Consider the following 17,708-nt stretch of genomic DNA (forward strand, 5'->3'; position numbering starts at 1 on the left):
TACCATTACTGCACGCTTACCTGGCTTGCATTTGTTACTCGGATCCGCGACTACAAGCTGAGTTGTCTGGCCTGTTGCCCTCCGCGAGTCGCGACCTTGGACATTGTGCGCCGCCTAAATCCTCTGTCACCGACGATTTTTCAACCGCAGGACTGACCCATCGCTTCCGCGCACAACAACAACAACAACCACCGATTTTCCCATTTTGGTACTCCAACCAGCACCACAAAATTTCTCGCGACTCGACAGCGCAGCACATCTACAGCCGACCTCTGCCAACCCTAAGGCGAAGCCATCTTTAAGCAGCGCAGTCGCCTTCACCTTCACTGGACGCATTCAATACCACACTCACTTCGACTTCCGCAACAAGATTGCGACTAGCGCCAAAATACCACCTCTACTCGCACTTTCCTGCACTGTTTACCTACGTCTCACCTCGACCTTTGTCTACTCACCACAACACAATCCCACGATATCATCGCATCAGTCACACATTGCTACCCCGCGCGTTGATCGTGCATTTTCATTTCATACCGATTACCCGCACCCGGATCGGTCTTACTGTTATGGCGCCCTCGGCTCTCACCTCCCAAGGGAGCCCGTCGAACCCCGAACCCGTAAAGCCACAGCAACCCACTCAAGAAACGTCCCAGGAGGCTACTTCGCCCACGGTCTCACTTTCCGAAGAGAATTTCGCCCTTAAGCAGCGCCTTGCTCAGTCTGAACTAGCCAAGAAGCACCTTGTCGAAGAAGTCGCGGATGGGAAGCAAAGAGTCATTGATGCCGCGAAGCGTGCTACTGCCGCCGAGATCGAAACAAAAGCAGCAAAGGCACGCGCTCAAAACCGCTATACAGAGAAGGTGCACGCCAATAACGAGAACCGTCACCTAAAGAAAAGAATCGATACGATGGACAAGGAGCGTGCGGACTTCATTGTTGGTGTTAATAGCATTCTTCAGGGTCGCGACGAGATGATAGCTAAGCTCGAGGAAGAAAAGGCTAGTGGAGAATGTTCTAAAGAAGAACTCATTGAGAAGTTCACAAAGCAGGTAGATGTCTTTCAACAGGGCTACCTCGCGTCTGAACGTGATAAAGAGAAGGCGAAACGTGAGAAAGAGAAGGAGAAACGTGAAAAGGAGCTGGAGAAAAAGGTGTCTGATAAGATCATTGGCCAGCTTAAATCCGACAGAGACACGCAGGGCAACGTCAACAAGGATCTGAAGAGCGTGATCGCACAATTACGACAAGAAATCGCCACGGAGATAGAGAAATCGAAAGCCGCAGCCGATGCGTCGACCATGGACCAGATCGAGGCTCGCGTCGCTGCTGCCAAGGCTAATGGGTTCAAAGAAGCCACCATAGCAAAGCAGAGTGAGAACGCTGAGTACCGAAAGACAATAGAAGAAAAGGCGACCGCACATGTCGCATGGATGAAGAAGGACATTGAGACGAAAGCGAAAGAGCACGTACAGAAAAGAGAGGCTGAATGGCGTTCAGAGCAGACTAGTCTCATACAGAGGGCTTCTGCGGCTGAAGCTGCGCTGAGTGCTGCCAATACCAAGCTTGCGATAGCCCAGCAACGGCCTATAGCAGCATCAGTATCGCACCCTGTGCCAAACGATGCTCAGGGACCTCCCAAACGGAGCCAGCCGACTTCTTCGCAGGGAGCGTTCGACTCTAACAAGCGAAGGAAGCTTGACGCAGCTGGGTAAGTTCCACATTTTTTCTATGGATGAAGCTATCGCTAATACACACAGTGCTGCCGGTATCACTACACCAGACTTTCACCGTGCGCACTCGAACTCGCTTCCCTCCGACACGAATGCCATAAGCCCTTTGTCAGCCCCATGGACGAACGGTGATACCATGATGGGCGGCACACAAATGCAGAGGCAAGCTCGACATGTCGCACCGAATGGCATGCATGGAAGAAGCTCGTCACAGCAGTCGACTGACTCAGCAGGGCAGATGGCACCCGCCCGGCGTCCTTCGCAACAGCCTGGTGCCATGATGGCCGCGCCTCCAGGACGCACACCCAGCAACATGTCACCCCAGCAGCAGCGACACTTGATGCAGAACTTGGCTGCGGGTAACGCCGGCAGTCAATCACCTAGATTTCCTCAGCATAACTTAGGCCTGATGCGCACGTCTCCGCAGATCGGTCGACAGATGGGAAGTGGTCAGCAAATGACCAACCAGGCCGGCAACATGAACTCGTACGACGGGGACTTCATGATGCAACAGATGCAGCGAGATGCTCAGTCGCAAATCCGGTCACAGATGTCGACACCGACGCATGGGTCTATGAGACGTACACCTTCGTACGGCTCAGCTTCTTCTGTGGCGTCGCCTCGACCTCACGTCGCGCAACACTCTTCGAGTCAATTTGCACCCCCCACTGGGCAAAACTGGAATATGAGGCAGAACTTTGAGCAGCAGAACTTATCAACAAATGGTACGAACCAGAGAGTGGCGGGAAACTACGCTCCCATCATGGAAGAGTTGGATTCGAATTTTACCTTCGATGTTAACGCACTTACGGGAGATGTTGGTGCTGCTTACGTTGGTTCTCAGCCAAACCTCGGAGACGCATATGATGTCAGCGATTGGTTGCCCACAGAAGATAACAACACTCAGACGGCCTTCAACTCGACTCTCCCTTCGAATGGAACGCCTCCGATGCACCAAGCCGACTTCCAGCAGCCTCAACAGCGCAGCTACCAAACCCATTCACGCAATCACTCACAACCGTACGAGAGTGGTTCAAGAGACATGTCTCACGGGTCCGAGAGCCTCCAGAATGAGCCCATCATGGAAATTAGCAGGAACAGTTCACGCCAGCCTTCTGTTCCGGGACGAGCGACTCGAGCTTCTTCCCGCTCTACACCTGGACCTTCTGGGCCTTCTGGACGATCGCGACGCGAGACGCCAGGTCCGGCGGAGCCGACCCGAGTCCCATGTGTGAACTGCTATCGTCACTGGTGGGAAGGCGAATGCGACGAAGGCCAGCCATGCTCAAACTGTGTTGCATCAGGAACGAAGTGTGTGCGGCAAAAATGCGTCAACTATGCTGTTGGCACTTGCGACAAGGGCAACAGATGTCCCAACGTACACGAAGGAGACGAGCGTTACCAGAACGAGGAGTTCCTTGTAGCCCAGACCAAAGCGGGCAAGCGGCCTTCACGTTTGGGTACGAAGGCGGACGCGAAGCCGTCGCCGAGCCAGGGTTAGGATGCTTGACCTATTTGATATATCTTGAGGGTCAAGATACTTGCCCGCAACTCCGCATGGTTGTTGCATTCTGGCGGCGTTGAAGGGGGTTGATTATATTTGTTTGGATCAAGTTTGCTATCTTTGGTTTATTCCCCTCCACCCTGGCTTGACAGCCCTATTGAGTTCCAGCCGCCCGAAAGGGCAGGCTCTCATAGGGCTGAACATAGCCGGGTGGGGGTGGATGTTCTGGCCTTGGATCGCTCACAGCGTTGTGTTTTCTTTATCGTTTTCTTGGTGCCACTCGTTACGGGTGCTCTCATCGTAGTTGGAGGTGGTTTGGAAACTGTACTATATACCAAATTTGTAGTATCATAGAACCTTGATGATGCATTTTACCCTGTGCACTTCGAATGCTTCACCACCCTTCAATATGCAGTCTCGCGCTTGTGGTAGAAGAGAAAGTTTTCGAGACCATCTCTTTTGAGTTAACATCCTCGTGGACTGTAGTAGGGGAGTCATCTCCAGATTGTAATCAAATCTGGCGATGGCAGCTCGCGGTATTGACTGTAGCAATATCATCGCAAGCGTGCCAGATGTCGCGATGTTATACACTGAGGTTTGCGCGCCGCGCGCGGGGCTTCGATAATCACCTACGCCAGTGGCGGACAAGCGCTATTCCAGATACGATCTAGCTCATCAGAAATTCAGGGTTTTCAAGCTTCACCCCACATCATCGACGAACCAAGCTCGGCTTGGCTATAGCTTGCATGTCTTACTCGCGCCTCTTTCCACTCTTTCCAATCATCGGCAATTCTTTTCATGCGGAGTATCCATTGCGACCGCGATCCTTCCGACATTCCGCGCCGTTAGAGGCCTAGGCTCATGGTGCACCTTCACCCCATGCACTGCTAGGAGGTTATCTCCGACCATGACGAATCGCCAGGGTACGCTAAGCGACTACTTACCCGGCTGAAAAAGCTTTAAGTCGCGCAATGTTGGACTCTGAATCTTTTGCGTTCCTCTAGACGTTACGTCCGTTCCATTTCACATTCATGGCTTCAAACGAGCCGGGCCTTGCGCCTCTCAGTGCGCCGGCTGAGGACCCGATCAAGGGAGCTGTCGGCGTACCCGTCGATACAGACACCCCCGTTGCGCCGGACCAGTTCGACGAACGTTACGAGACATCGAAGTGGGAGATCTGGTCCTATTACTGGTATGCAAACTACTCCAGCGCAGGGACTGATTTGGAGCGCAGTACGTCGACTGTGCTGAGGCTGACATCCTGTTTACGAACAGCTACTACGTCGGAGATAATGGCCTCACTCTTTTCAACTTCGGTCCGACGGCTTTCCAAAACCTCATGTATGAAGCTGCAGGAGACTCCGAGGTGCTGTACTTCATGGGTCGCGACCGTACCATCAACTCCATTGTGCTGCTCTGCAACGGCATCAGTTTCGCCATCCAGGTCGTCGTTTTCTTGATCCTCGGTTCTTTCGCCGATTTTGGTACATGGCGCCCCAACATCCTGATAGGGCTGTCCGTCATTGCTTTCGGAATCGGCTTTGGCTGGTTAGGCGTTCATACCGAGGATAAATGGCACGCTGGTGTGGGTCTCTATATCGTCGGTCTTATCGCATACCAAACGACAATCACATTCTGGACTGCTGCCTTCCCTGGCCTGGCAAGGAACACCAAGGAATTGCGAGTCAAAGCCGAGGAGTTCGCCGATGGAACGATTACCCGCGCAGAGTACGATTTTGCCGATATGATGAAGCGAAACGAGCTCTCCAACACGGCGTTCTATGTTCAATCCGTTTTCGAAATCCTCATTCTGGCTGTCATCGTAGGCATCATGTTCGGTCTGCACGTCAACGACAGCGCCGAGAACAACAATTGGGGTCTCTCGGTACTTATCGCCTTCGCGACCGGAGTATGGATCCTATGCGCTCTTCCATGGTTCATCCTCGAGAAAAGGCGACCAGGTCAGGATCCAGGACGCGCGAATATTGTCTTAGCAGGCCTCAAACAGCTCGGCTACGCGATGCGGCAGATCTGGCAACTGCGCCAAAGTCTGGCCTATCTGGCAGGCTACTTCCTCCTCGGCGACAGTCTCAACACAACCGTGACGGTTATTGGAACCCTGCAGAACGAGATTGTTGCATACAACAGTCTACAGCTCACCTACCTGCTCATCGTCGGTATCGCTGCCCAGGCAGTTGGTATCGGCGCCTTTTGGCGCATCCAAAAGTACTACGGTCTATCCACCAAGACTATGTTCATGGTGGTCGCCATATGTATCGTCCTTCTCGACGGCTGGGGCATGATCGGCATCTGGACGCAGCGCTTCGGTTTCCACAACAAGTGGGAGGTTTGGGTATATCAGGCCTTCTATGGGCTGCTCGTCTGCCCGTGGTACAGCTATTCGCAGACCATGATCTCCGAAGTCACACCGAGAGGCAAAGAGTTCCTGTTCTTCAGTTTGTTCTCGATTGTGGGAAAGACGAGTGCTTTCATCGGCCCACTGGTGAGCTCTGCGATTATCGATGATACCGGCAACAACAGCAGCCCCTTCTACTTCTTGTTCGCGTTGAGCTTGGTTAGCTGCGCCTGGCTTTTCTTCTTTGTCGACGTTGAGAAGAGTAGGATTGAGCAGGAGGTATTCTTGGAGAGGGAGAAGAACACTAAGATGCACAATGAGGATGCTGAGAGCCTTACTTAATCATCTAGTAATAATTGAATTACCTCGTTCGCGAAGAGAGTTGCTAGTTCGGTCGCTTCGTTTAAGCCGTTCGACAGACCCTGATCCTGATGACGACGATACCTGACCGCACAGTATTTCTGTACATGCGAATTCGAATAAACAAGACATTCGCAAGTAAGAGAACGGAAACACACTGCTTTATCATTGCGCATCGCCGTGTGCTCACATTATTTGTCAGGCGGGGCCTCTACTCATGTTCACAATGCACGTGTCTCAAGCTCACAACTGCCTGAAACCCGGCCATATTTCATGAACTTCTAGCTGTTCCCATCTTATCACGTTGGTTCACCCAGTAATTCGGCAATTCAATCTTACCAGCCATCGACATCATCAAGACCAAGCACACCGCACAACATCTGAATAGCTAAAGGCAAACAGCCATGACGTTAACCTCGTGGCTAACAAGCTCCCCCGAGCAACCCATCGATACCACCGACCCCAACAGCTTCACCTCTCTCGTCAACAAGATGAACCTCGCTTCCATAAAAGCCGACGCCGAAAACAGCTACAAAGAAAAGTACCTTCGACTCCGCAGGCAAATCGACTCAGACACCGTTCACAACGGCCTTCGTGCTGAGATCGCATCTCTCTTGTCCAACAAAACCGCATACGAGACTAAGCTCCGAGATATTGAAAAGGCGAAAACGAGCGCAGACATGCAGGTCGTTGCCCTTGACCTTGTGATTAAAGATACGAATGTGTACTACAAGTCCAAGCTGGAGACTGCAGAAGCGCAGAATAAGGCGCTCAAGGAGGAAAATAAGAGACTTAGGAGAGATGATCAGGAGATGAAGTCTTTGCTTCTCTCTCACGGGATTCGTGTACCAGCGCAGGTTACTGCGGAACAAAATGACAAGCAAACTTCAGAATCTGCGTCTGCCCCCGAGCTAACGGATGATAGCGATATGGACGAGGCAGATGAACTTGGTCTTGACAAGCCGGCCTCGGGTTCAGGGGAGGTTTGTCCGCAGTGGTATAATCATGGTACATGTAGTCGGGGTGGCGGTGATGTTCCCGGAGCGTGTGAGCTTGGCGCACATCCATACCTTGTTGGATTTGGTACGCCTGTGAAGGAGTAGAGATGCGTGTAGCGATGTGTTTGGTAGCGGAGATGGCGGATGTGACGTATATGATTTGTTGGTTAAGACATAAAGCCATCTCTCACTTGTAGATTCATTCTTCGTTCGCCAGGAATATCATACAAACGTCGCTCTTTACTGTCCCAACACCTCTCTAATCCTCTCCTCACCTGGAAACCTTACCTCCTTCTCCGCGACCACATCGACCAGCTCTTTCACCCTTCCCCGTTCCTCCTCCGTTATATTTTCCAGCCTCCGATCAATATCCACGCCAAACCTTTCCCAGAATTTGGCGAAACTCGCCGACTCATCCTGGAGATACTGGCCCTTGTTAACAACAAGAAAGTTTCTAAACGCGTCCCACCAGGTCATCGATTCCTTTGGTACAATCACTTCTTCCAATGCGTTCGTTTCTTGTGAGGACGTGCGACCTGCATTATCGAGCATGTATATGAGCTCGTAAGTGTATGAGCGGTCGGCGCCTTTTGCCATGTTGTCGGGGTCTAGGGTGGCGCGGTCGAAATCGATCAAGACGATGGTTGGGAATTTGAAGTTGGCTTCTTTGTTGGAAGCGGATACATCGAGCATGACGTTTCCGCCGAAGACGTCGTTGTGGGAGATATTGGCGACGTCGTGGAGCCACCCGATTGCTTGCGTTAGCTGTTTTGCGATATGTAGTATGAGGACCTCCGGTATCGTTGGGAGGGGAAAACGGCGCGGAGGATCGTTTTCTGACGAGGGCTGGATTATCGCGGTGACCACGACTCGAAGCCGCTCGAGATCGAAACCACAGACGGGACTGACGACCAGCCAGCCCGATCCGCCGTTTTTGATCGGATCATAGTCGATGAGGGTGGAAAAGTGCTTTGCGACGCTGTTGTTTTTATCGGTGACGAGAGAGCTGCGAACGCATTCGAGAGCGAGGATTTCATCGGCTATCCTGTCGCGACACATCTCTCGACTGATCATCTTGACGGCGACAAGGGCTGCAGTCTGCGCCGCGGAGCTGGTCGTGGATGAGCTTGCAGCCGACCGTGTGCGCACACAGAATGTAATGCTTCCGCACGTACCTTTGCCTGCTTCGCGGATCGGGGTGTACAACCTTTTTGTTTCTTCATAGATCGATTTGGGGTTCATGTCGTAGTCAGATGGTGCTGCGGAAGTGTACGGCGCTCACTGTATGCGTCAATTGAAGGGTCGTTCGAGAGCAGAATCGCCATATAGTCTAGGCAGTGAATACGCTGAGTATTAACGTCAAAGAGCAAGGTCTATTGTCAGTGAAAGGAGCAAATGCGATGCTGCGGTAGGCAACAAGCAACGCTGGAGAACCCTTCACTACGTCTAGCTCTGTTCAGCGATATTGTCTTGAAGGGTCTGAGACTTCTCACCGTGTCCATGTGTCGTTGTTAGGATCTAGCAGATATTTGTGGTCACCTCGAAACACCGAATAGCAGGCAACGGAGCTGAGGAAGCTGCGCCAATAAAGGAGTGAATCAGGAGTAAGAAGTATAGTGAACTTTATCAATTTGAGGCATCAGATAGGTGCCCAAGGTGTCCGTCCTATGGGTCGTATTGTACATAGTCGCATCTTCCACGACTGCCTCGTACTAATATACATTGTTGGCTTGCTTTTGGCTTGCAAAGTGGGCTTCCGACAGAGGTCCTTTCCAAACAGTTAAGTCAGACTGCCGCTGTCAACACCTCTTGGCATTGGTGGAGGGAAAATGTGCCATGGTTCCTATCTGGCGGCATCGGTGCCTACTGGGGCCGAGTCTGGTCTCCCCGGGAGCCTCCGGGATGTAGAGTATGCGCGAAGGAAGCGATTCGTTTGCTTCGTCGCGATGGACATATAAATTCTGTCATGTTGACGCGTCTGCATCAAGGGTTCAAGGGATCGAATTCCGTAGTGTCCTTTCCCCAGATCTCGATGTGATTTACGTCCTCCCTTCTCACAACTGTTACTTTTCTTATTGGTCCTGCTCTTTTAGCGTTCATGCTGTTGTCCTGGGTGTTAGGTGTCGACTCCTTATTTGATGGGTAGTAAACGTCGCCTAGCTTGAGCACGATGCTGTCGCCGTAGCCAACGTACTTGATGTTCTTGTATTCCGGTCGCCAGAACTCTGTTCCAATCGCGAAGGCATGCATCTCAGCATCCGTGATTTGATACGGCGCCTCGCTTGTGTCAGAGCTTGGGCGGAATAGAAAACGGACAGCCCAGAGCTTGGGCACTAGAGCAAAGACCTGGCGCAGAGACTCAAGCGGTGGCACTGAGCAAGCGAAGCCAACTTGCTCCAAATTAGAGCACGTTTGGCAAAGTCTGAACAGGGCATCGTCGGATAATACCCAGCGATCCGAGAGAAGGAGATGGCGAATGCTGTGGTTGTGATTGGTTTGAATGGCCGCAATAAATTCACTCCCGATGCTGCGACAGCGTTGGTCGGTCGTGTGTTTTGGAGTACTGCTCGCGCTAGAGACTCCGATGACACCTGGCGTCATCGTGGACGGTGTTGTTGGGGTTGCAGCAGCGCTGGTAGATCTTGGTGAGTCCTTGCCTCGCCTATTGCTCACAATGTAAAACCGCTCCATGCCCTTGAATTTGCCTAGCATGACAGCGCTCTCTTTATCCGTATTATCGGTGCGCATCACCTTCAGGTTGTGAGGCGTCGGGTGATTACTGTGTATCCTCCAAGAGTCGTCGGCAAAAACGGTCATAGGGTCCGAGGAGCCCATGGCGTTGATCAGGGTGAGCTCTGTATTGGTGTCGGGGCGGATAACATGGTGGAAGCCATCGTCGGAGAAGCGAGTGTAGATGTTGTATATTCCCAGGTGCTTAAGAGGTATAGAATACTTGGCAGACATGCATCGTCCGAATAACGAGTGCAGCGAAATCGACTCTTCGCCTACAGCCCGCATGCGCGGACTCCAGTGTAATGTGAGGTGCTCGAGCTTTTTGGAACCCAACAGAAGCAGCGAGATATCGTCGGGGTAGCAGAGAGGATCGATATCGTACACGATCAGAGTGGTCAGGTTCGGAAGCGGAGGTATAATGGTCGTCGGCCGTGGTATTCGTTTGGTTTGACACCGAAGGGTGAGCGAGACAAGCGTCGTCCTGGCTGCGATGCCCTGGTAGACGGTATACAAAGGAGGAGTGCTCAGCTCCCAACTGGGCATATCAGCAATTGTCCGATATGATTCTGGTACGACACCTACGCGAAAGCCTTGAGGTTCTTCATCTTGTCAATGGCGGCACGCATGACAACCTGCAGTATCATGCTGTTGTCCGGCACTCGGCCCTGCTTGTATTCCTCCGTATCATGTTCTCGCCAATCGCCTTTGACCCGGAACGTCTGTATGTAGTCGCCAAAGTTTCGCGACACGAGCGTGTTGAGGCCCATGGCAAACGGGCTGCCATTGCCGTAGCCTTCTGGCCTGCCATCTACGTATCGTATCTCGGCATACGAGTGTAACGTGACCGTCTCGTAGAGCCGCGGAAGCGTCATGTAGTAGAACAGACGCGACGTGCGCGTGATGCGCGCGAGGTCACCGACATCGTCGAGCTTCCGTGCGTGTTAGTATAGCTCGGTTGGGGCAGCTCGTCGCGTGGCAGGGCGCAGACCAACGTACGTGTGTGAGGATGAGCTGAATCAGGTGCAAGGGCAGCTCTTTCGCCTGCGCTAAGTTGCTGTGCGTCCGCGCGGGCGAAGTGAACCAGGTGTGCAGCGGCGCGGCCATGGCTCTATTGCTACCCTCTTGCAGCAACAAGGCATCGCCCGAGAGACGCGTGCGCTTTGGGTCCGACATGAGGCTAGATCAAGGGGACACATGCGTGATACAAACAAAGAAGGGTCCGTATCATCATGGTGGAACTCACAGCTTCATGGCGCGTGCATATACGGCTATCATGGCTCTTACGTCGTGCTGGCGAGGCGCGACGGAACTTTTGCTAAGAGGCCCGAATGTCCGCTTCGTCCACCACGCGCGCCCGCATTGGTCCGGCTGCTCCGGGAAGACTCGGTTCACCCATGTGATGATCGACACCAGGCATCGTGTCCAATCACGTGCACTGCAATACGGTATATACGGTCTGCCTCAAGACCCTGCGAAGTCTCGCATTACTCTCTGTTTGGGTTCAAGTCATCGCTATCTGACTGAGGTGTGCGTGGTCCCCCTGTATGCGTGCAGCCAGAAAGGTTCTGCTGGGCGGAAATGTCTCCGATCACGACATGCGCACCAAACAACTTAAGTATCCAGCGGTTCCGCCCGGAGAACCAAGATTTCGGAGTCGCCGTTTGCACCGATGCAACTAAACTACGCTCATGACCTGAAGAACCAGGGCTGTCTGCCCTTGTATTCGTCCGCAGGAACTCGAAAAGGGACCTCAATCGTTCCGTCAAACACGCTCATCGACGGTACGTCATCCTGCTTGAGACCCTGAAGCTTTGCCTCTGGCACAGGCATGACAACACCACACTCCCAGTTCCTGTCATGTTTTATACTAAGTTAGCATTTGTCTCACATGCAAACCAAATGTGTGTTTGCGTACCTGATGTTCAGACTCCCCATTTGTCCGCTCTTCAATACCTTTTGCCCTCCCCACGCTGATTCGGATATGTTGGCAGAGCCAACATAAACCCAAGCAAAGGGCTTCCCGTTCTTTCTACGACCTCGCGCGAAGAGCAGTTTGCTATGCGACAGCATCCCCCGTCGCATCGAGTCGTAGTCTCGCATGCATTCTCTTGGAAACGATGGTGCGTTGTAAGCCTGTCTTGTCAACGTAATGATACCGGCACCGTCAGGACCGCCCATGCTTTTCTCAACCGTTTCGTTGGTAGGGAAATATATCCGAAAGCAGTCGCGTACGTTAGACTCTGGCGCAGTGTTTGTCCCGAACGACTTGCCGCATGCAGCGAGGCGAATGCGCGACAAGAAGGCATCGTTGATAGAACCGAGCGAGGATGCTGCGTAATCAAGCTCAATATGCTCGACTTCACCTAGATTGAGCTCTCTTATAGCGTGTGCGAGGCTAGGGAGACCTGTGGGATGGGTTGATTCGGTCTTGTGCGAACCGCCACTATTTTGAGTTAGTACTGGCCCCTAATGAGCATAGTTGAGGACATACATGGAGTGCACAAAGGCCAAATGATGAGTCTTCGAGAAGTCGCATTTCAACAGACCGGTGATGACCTGCGGACCCACTTCCTGCTGCTCCAAGAAGTATACCAACTCGCGACCAAAAGGTGTCAGGTCTTTCGCCTCCGTGACAGTACCGTCATGTCTGCGAGGGAGGTCTATCAAGAACACCGAGTTCTCCATGATGCCGGGCTGCCAGTCGTTTGCGACCTCGCCCCAGTCGGTCTGTGTCATGTTTGCAGTCGGAATCGCAATGCGTAGCTTGTCTTTTCCGAACAAGAGCATGAATTTGCTGTGCATGCTGGCTATCATGCCACCCATAGGCGGGAAATGGAGCTTCATGTTCGGTACGCGAGACTCCCTCCACTCTTGTATGCGCTTTGCCTGAACGTCCTCGCCTCTGTGCTTGCCAGTCATCAGCCAGATCTGCTTGACCTTTGTCGGGTCCAGTTTTTCATAGAGCCATCCCGAATCGTACTGGAACGAGCTGATGACTGCGGTATTGACTTTGTCGGCTTCTAGTAGTTCTTCAATAGTGATGTCGTCAGTTCGCGGGTACTTGGACGCAAAGGTGCGCTTGATCGCGCCACTGGGGTATTGTAATGGTGTTTCGCCTGAATCGCCTTTTGCGGCAGGCGCTCTTGCAATTTGCTTAGAAGGTGCCTCGGGCGATGCTTCCCGCTTCCTTTTGCCGAGCCTTGCGAGACGCTCCAATTCCATCGCCTTCCGATCCATACCCATGAAACCTGGAGGTTTGTCGACGACGGCTGCTGTCTTGGCTACACTCGTTGGCGGTGCGCTCGAAGCCGATGACTGTTGCACGTCATTATTGGCGCTTTCCTGCATCGATAGGGCAATCGCACGCCTGAGATCGTCGTCATCTTCGTCCTCAGTGTCAGATGTGAGGTCGATTGACTCGTGCTTATCGCCCGATGCGCTGCCGCGTGCAGCCCGAAGAGAATTCGCCTGTAAGGACATTGCCATCGCAAGCTTGAGATCTTCATCATCAGAGTCCATGTGTCCAAGAGTCAAGATGTTGTTGTTATGGGAATGTTAGTGATTCGGTAAACAAAGAGATTCGTTGAGGAGCGGAAGCGATCCGGCATGGCAGGACCTTGGACGCGCTGTCGCGAAAGCATGTGACCAAGGCTTGGCAACCTATATGGGTTATCACGGCTTCGAGCTCTATTCGTCCTAGCACACCAGCGAGGATGCGCTTCGGTACATGGCAATGAATACATGGCTGACGCTTCTGAGCATTCCAATCTAGACTACTTCCATCTTCTACAACAGTCGTTCACTTGGTTTTGCCGTCGACAACCCCGCCCGTCCGCTGCACGTTGCGAAACACCACCAAGTATCCCAGATCAGCCAGTATCCATGTCACCATCATCACCACTGATATCGGATTGACGTAGTAGCCGTGTGATTCTGGCCATACCCACCAGACATATCCGTAATTCACCGTCAACCCCGACACACTGCCGATAAAACGGCACGCCCAAATGCTATACGAAGACCCACGACTGCTCCCTCTAACCACAAGCTGTGCCAATGACATGACGCTCAGCACGACCTGTGCGACCATCGCAGTCCAGAAACCGAGCTCGTCCTTGTCGATGCCCAGATTGCCGCGGTACGCTTTTCCAACTTTTGGATTGACGGGGTGATCGACATCAAGCCACCAAGAGCTCACAGCCCACAACGCGATGCACCACCATACCAACATGCCAGCAAAGATCTTGCCGATATTCTTGCCAACTGCTGGCGCATGTTTCCATTCGTTTGCACCATATGTGACAGCCGCGTAGACAATGCCCATGTCTAAGAGTCCCCATATGGCGAAGAGGGCCTTCTCCCGGAGCTCATCGGCCACGTATATCGCGAATACAATCTCCCACGCAAAGTCTAAACGTTGGTGTACCGGGTCAGTATGGTTCACATGCAGTCTGAATGGAAAACACCTACTGAATGCGAGTGAGAAGAGAGGCATGGCGTATGTGCGGTCGCGAATGGACTGGCGTGCCATCAGGGCGTAGCAGATTGTGTACAAGATACCGCCAGTGCCCAGGAACACATCGTTCGCGTCGAAGATGGAGGGGTCGACGTGCGCGGGCAAGATGTCAAGGCGACCCATAATTGCGAGTTGAGATCAGAGAAGAGATGAGGAGACGCAACATGCGCAGTGAAAGGGAGTCTAGCATGTACCGTGAGGGGTGAAGCCCCTGTCATCACGCCTAAGTAGCGCTTATGGTTAGTTCGTAAGGGTGAGGTGTCATTCGGACCGCTTCCAGGCTCCCGCAGACTTGTATACGCCGGCCATATATGTTTGTGCTTCCAGCTGCAATGCGACGTTGTCACATGCAAGGTGTTTGTGTGATTAGGTACATAGCAGTGTGGGTTCGATCGCGGATTTTATTTCGGTTTTGGCGATCTTTAACTATCCTCCGTGTAGCGTAGAGACAAACATGATGTGATCGCCTCTCTGAACCTCGTACTTGTCTTCACCTTCCAGCTCCCAGTCTGCTTCGTTGATGAGGACCAGTATTCCAGGTCGTCTGAAGCTAATGTCAGCATGTCATTGTTCTCTTGGGGTAGGAACATACACAGTATCGTCAAGCACGAAAAGTTCTTTCCGCGGATCCTTCATGACCTTGTCGCAAAGGTATCTGACAAGGAATGCAACATTTGCTGGCTCTCCAGACTCATCTTTCGCTGGTAGGGCAAGATCATACTTTTTCTGGTTGGCGAACAGGATCTCCAGACCCCCGCTGTAGAATATTAGAGAGGAACATCGCCATTCCGCAGGACAACCGACCTACCTGAACTCTATCGTTATTGGGATCGTCTCATTGTTTGACATTTCGTCTCTGCTCGTCTGTAAGATGCTAGAGTTGTGAGAGATTCGGATGTTATCGAGATCGGTTGCGCCTGCTCTGCAGCCCTGAGCCAAATGTAGCTAAGCGAGGCTAGCGCCAAAGAAATCCTTACGGCGATGACTAGATGCGGTGCCTGCGCATACGCAACGCCTAGACCCAACAATGAACATATCTACTGAGTTCATCGCTACAGGTGGCAATCGAAATCCCGCTGCTGCTGACTGGGATGAGGCCGGGTCGCAACTGCTAGCGTTCGGCGCAGACAACTGCATCGCACTCTGGGATCCTCAGGTGAGTCGCGGCTGGCCAATGACACAACCTTCACTCACCAAGATAGGATGAAAGTCTTCGTGGCGTGCAAGCAATTCTGAGCGGGCACACCAAAGCTGTGAACGCTGTCAAATTCTTTCCAACACAATTGCCCAATGTCTCAGTCCTGCTCAGTGGATCTGCGGACAACACAATCCGCATATGGCGAGGCCGAAGAGGCGAATCTTTCGACTGTGTCAAGACGATTTCAGATCACACTCAGCCAGTCACCAGAATAGCTGTACTACCTGGCTCGGAAACTCTGGCGACCGGATCTTCAGACGGCACTGTCAAGATCTGGAAGCTTGTTCATGATGCAGACTTCGGGTCCGTGGATGTCGAGCTTGTACAGACCATCACACTATCACCAAAGTACTTTCCTCTGAACCTCGCACTTGCGACTCTTGACGAAAAATCCACAGTGCTGGCAGTTGCGGGCACACGTAGCACCATTCAAGTCTTCGTATCGCAAGAAGGCCAATTCCAGCTTTCGGCCACTCTTACCGGTCACGAAGGATGGATACGCGCGCTTGCATTCACTAGAGAAACATCTGATCCGAACAGCGATCTATTGCTGGCATCCGCAAGCCAAGATAAGTACGTCCGTCTTTGGCGTCTCCACCGTGGGGATGAGCTTCCTGCTGCCAGTACTGCACTCAACGACCCAGCGTTGGGTGGATTGGGCAAGTCCCTGTCGAACAAAGCACACTGGATTAGCTCTGCTACCTCCAAGTACTCCATTACATTCGAAGCGTTGTTACTAGGACATGAAGATTGGATATACCAGGCCTCCTGGAGACATCGCGAGGGAAAGCTCCAATTACTCACGGCTTCGGAAGACAACTCACTCGCCATCTGGGAGTCAGACCCTAACTCTGGTGTTTGGGTTTGCATCACCAGGCTAGGAGAGATCAGCGCACAGAAAGGCTCGACAAGCGCTACCGGAAGCGCTGGAGGTTTCTGGATCGGCCTTTGGTCGCCAGACGGAAACACTGTGGTATCCCTGGGGCGAACTGGTAGCTGGAGGAAGTGGACGTACTCGGCTACTGAAGATATGTGGACACAGCAAGTCGCTATCACAGGGCATGTGCGCGAGGTCAAAGGCGTGAGCTGGTCAAGAGATGGGTCCTACATGCTCTCCACTGGTTCCGACCAAACCAGTCGGCTCTACTCGCAATGGAAACGAGAAGGCGCACCAGCATCATGGCATGAGTTCTCGCGGCCCCAAATCCACGGCTACGACTTGAATTGCATCGACGCGGTCTCCAACACTCAATTCGTCTCGGGCGCAGACGAGAAGTTGTTACGTATTTTCGACGAACCTAGAGGTGTGGCGGAGATGCTTCAAAACCTCTGCAGTATCAAGGCGTCAACTACTGCTGAGCTTCCGGATGCAGCCAACATCCCTGTCCTTGGTTTATCGAACAAAGCAATTCAAGCTGTGGGAGACGATGAGCCAGTCGAGAACGGCGACGAAGACGAACGTGAAGCCGTCGACCCTGCCTCTGTCATTCGCAAATCGACACTAGACTTCAGTCACCCACCATTTGAGGATCATCTGGCACGCCACCTACTATGGCCGGAGACAGAGAAGCTATACGGACACGGCTACGAGATATCTGCTGTTGCAGTGAGCCGAGATGGAAGTCTCGTTGCAACAGCCTGCCGAGCTAGCTCTATCGACCACGCCGTCATACGTCTATATGATACGAAAGAATGGCTAGAAGTCAAACCGGCACTCAAGGCGCATTCACTCACCGTGACAGCGTTGCAGTTCTCACCAGACGACAAGTACCTTCTTAGTGTTGGACGAGACAGACAATGGGTCATCTGGGAGCGCAGCGAAGAGCAGTCATTATACACACTCAAGCACTCGAACCCAAAGGGCCATTCGCGCATGATACTGGGGGCTGCCTGGACACCTCTCGAGCAACCTACATTCATGACTGCTGGTCGAGACAAGAGTGTCAAGATCTGGCAGATCGCCGAGAACGACGTGCAGCTCAAGGCCACCGTATCAGCAAACGCCGCTGTTACCGCCGTAGCTTGTAACGGCGTGCAATCGAACGGAAAGATCATGCTTGCCTTTGGTACAGAGAACGGAGCAATAGGCATTGTGAGCGCATCGCCAGATGCTTTGGATCAGGCACAGGTATCAATGGTCAAGGCAGACTTGGTCCCGGCGAAAACTATCAACCAGATCGTCTGGCGACCTGGAAGAGCAGATGGCGAGCCACAACAGATCGCCGTAGCAAGTGATGACACCACCTTGCGCGTGTTCAATGTTTCGGATGAGGTATTGCAGCACTAGCAAAAGGCATCGGCGAGGGTGATACA

The 17,708-nt window shown here is 52.6% G+C and overlaps 9 protein-coding genes across 9 annotated transcripts; 4 read left to right on the top strand and 5 right to left on the bottom strand.

The window, feature by feature from the left end:
* Positions 1-566: 566 nt before the first annotated feature.
* J4E85_000699 (uncharacterized protein) lies at positions 567-3,231 on the top strand (the record flags this gene model as incomplete). Its single annotated transcript, XM_051464989.1, has 2 exons — positions 567-1,708; positions 1,758-3,231. 2 exons carry the CDS (start codon positions 567-569, stop codon positions 3,229-3,231), a joined length of 2,616 nt encoding a protein of 871 aa, XP_051331510.1.
* Positions 3,232-4,265: 1,034 nt separating this feature from the next.
* On the top strand, positions 4,266-5,932 carry J4E85_000700 (uncharacterized protein; the record flags this gene model as incomplete). Its single annotated transcript, XM_051464990.1, has 2 exons — positions 4,266-4,426; positions 4,510-5,932. 2 exons carry the CDS (start codon positions 4,266-4,268, stop codon positions 5,930-5,932), a joined length of 1,584 nt encoding a protein of 527 aa, XP_051331511.1.
* Positions 5,933-6,354: 422 nt separating this feature from the next.
* J4E85_000701 (uncharacterized protein) lies at positions 6,355-7,053 on the top strand (the record flags this gene model as incomplete). Its single annotated transcript, XM_051464991.1, has 1 exon — positions 6,355-7,053. One exon carries the CDS (start codon positions 6,355-6,357, stop codon positions 7,051-7,053), a length of 699 nt encoding a protein of 232 aa, XP_051331512.1.
* A 135-nt stretch (positions 7,054-7,188) lies between these two features.
* Positions 7,189-8,022, bottom strand: J4E85_000702 (uncharacterized protein; the record flags this gene model as incomplete). The annotated part of the gene is made up of 1 exon (XM_051464992.1): positions 7,189-8,022. The coding sequence occupies one exon, from the start codon at positions 8,020-8,022 to the stop codon at positions 7,189-7,191; it is 834 nt and encodes a 277-aa protein (XP_051331513.1).
* Positions 8,023-8,931: 909 nt separating this feature from the next.
* On the bottom strand, positions 8,932-10,854 carry J4E85_000703 (uncharacterized protein; the record flags this gene model as incomplete). The annotated part of the gene is made up of 3 exons (XM_051464993.1): positions 8,932-10,216; positions 10,264-10,610; positions 10,678-10,854. 3 exons carry the CDS (start codon positions 10,852-10,854, stop codon positions 8,932-8,934), a joined length of 1,809 nt encoding a protein of 602 aa, XP_051331514.1.
* Positions 10,855-11,367: 513 nt separating this feature from the next.
* J4E85_000704 (uncharacterized protein) lies at positions 11,368-13,200 on the bottom strand (the record flags this gene model as incomplete). Its single annotated transcript, XM_051464994.1, has 3 exons — positions 11,368-11,533; positions 11,597-12,124; positions 12,173-13,200. 3 exons carry the CDS (start codon positions 13,198-13,200, stop codon positions 11,368-11,370), a joined length of 1,722 nt encoding a protein of 573 aa, XP_051331515.1.
* A 491-nt stretch (positions 13,201-13,691) lies between these two features.
* Positions 13,692-14,320, bottom strand: J4E85_000705 (uncharacterized protein; the record flags this gene model as incomplete). The annotated part of the gene is given in 3 exon segments (XM_051464995.1): positions 13,692-13,709; positions 13,724-14,091; positions 14,152-14,320. 3 exon segments carry the CDS (start codon positions 14,318-14,320, stop codon positions 13,692-13,694), a joined length of 555 nt encoding a protein of 184 aa, XP_051331516.1.
* Positions 14,321-14,623: 303 nt separating this feature from the next.
* URM1 (Ubiquitin- modifier 1) lies at positions 14,624-15,046 on the bottom strand (the record flags this gene model as incomplete). Its single annotated transcript, XM_051464996.1, has 3 exons — positions 14,624-14,741; positions 14,790-14,954; positions 15,006-15,046. 3 exons carry the CDS (start codon positions 15,044-15,046, stop codon positions 14,624-14,626), a joined length of 324 nt encoding a protein of 107 aa, XP_051331517.1.
* A 178-nt stretch (positions 15,047-15,224) lies between these two features.
* On the top strand, positions 15,225-17,682 carry J4E85_000707 (uncharacterized protein; the record flags this gene model as incomplete). Its single annotated transcript, XM_051464997.1, has 2 exons — positions 15,225-15,353; positions 15,400-17,682. The coding sequence occupies 2 exons, from the start codon at positions 15,225-15,227 to the stop codon at positions 17,680-17,682; spliced, it is 2,412 nt and encodes an 803-aa protein (XP_051331518.1).
* Positions 17,683-17,708: the final 26 nt, after the last annotated feature.

The sequence above is a fragment of the Alternaria conjuncta genome (assembly GCF_024043145.1).
Source record: "Alternaria conjuncta strain BMP 0040 chromosome Unknown scaffold_1, whole genome shotgun sequence".
NCBI lineage: Eukaryota > Fungi > Ascomycota > Dothideomycetes > Pleosporales > Pleosporaceae > Alternaria > Alternaria conjuncta.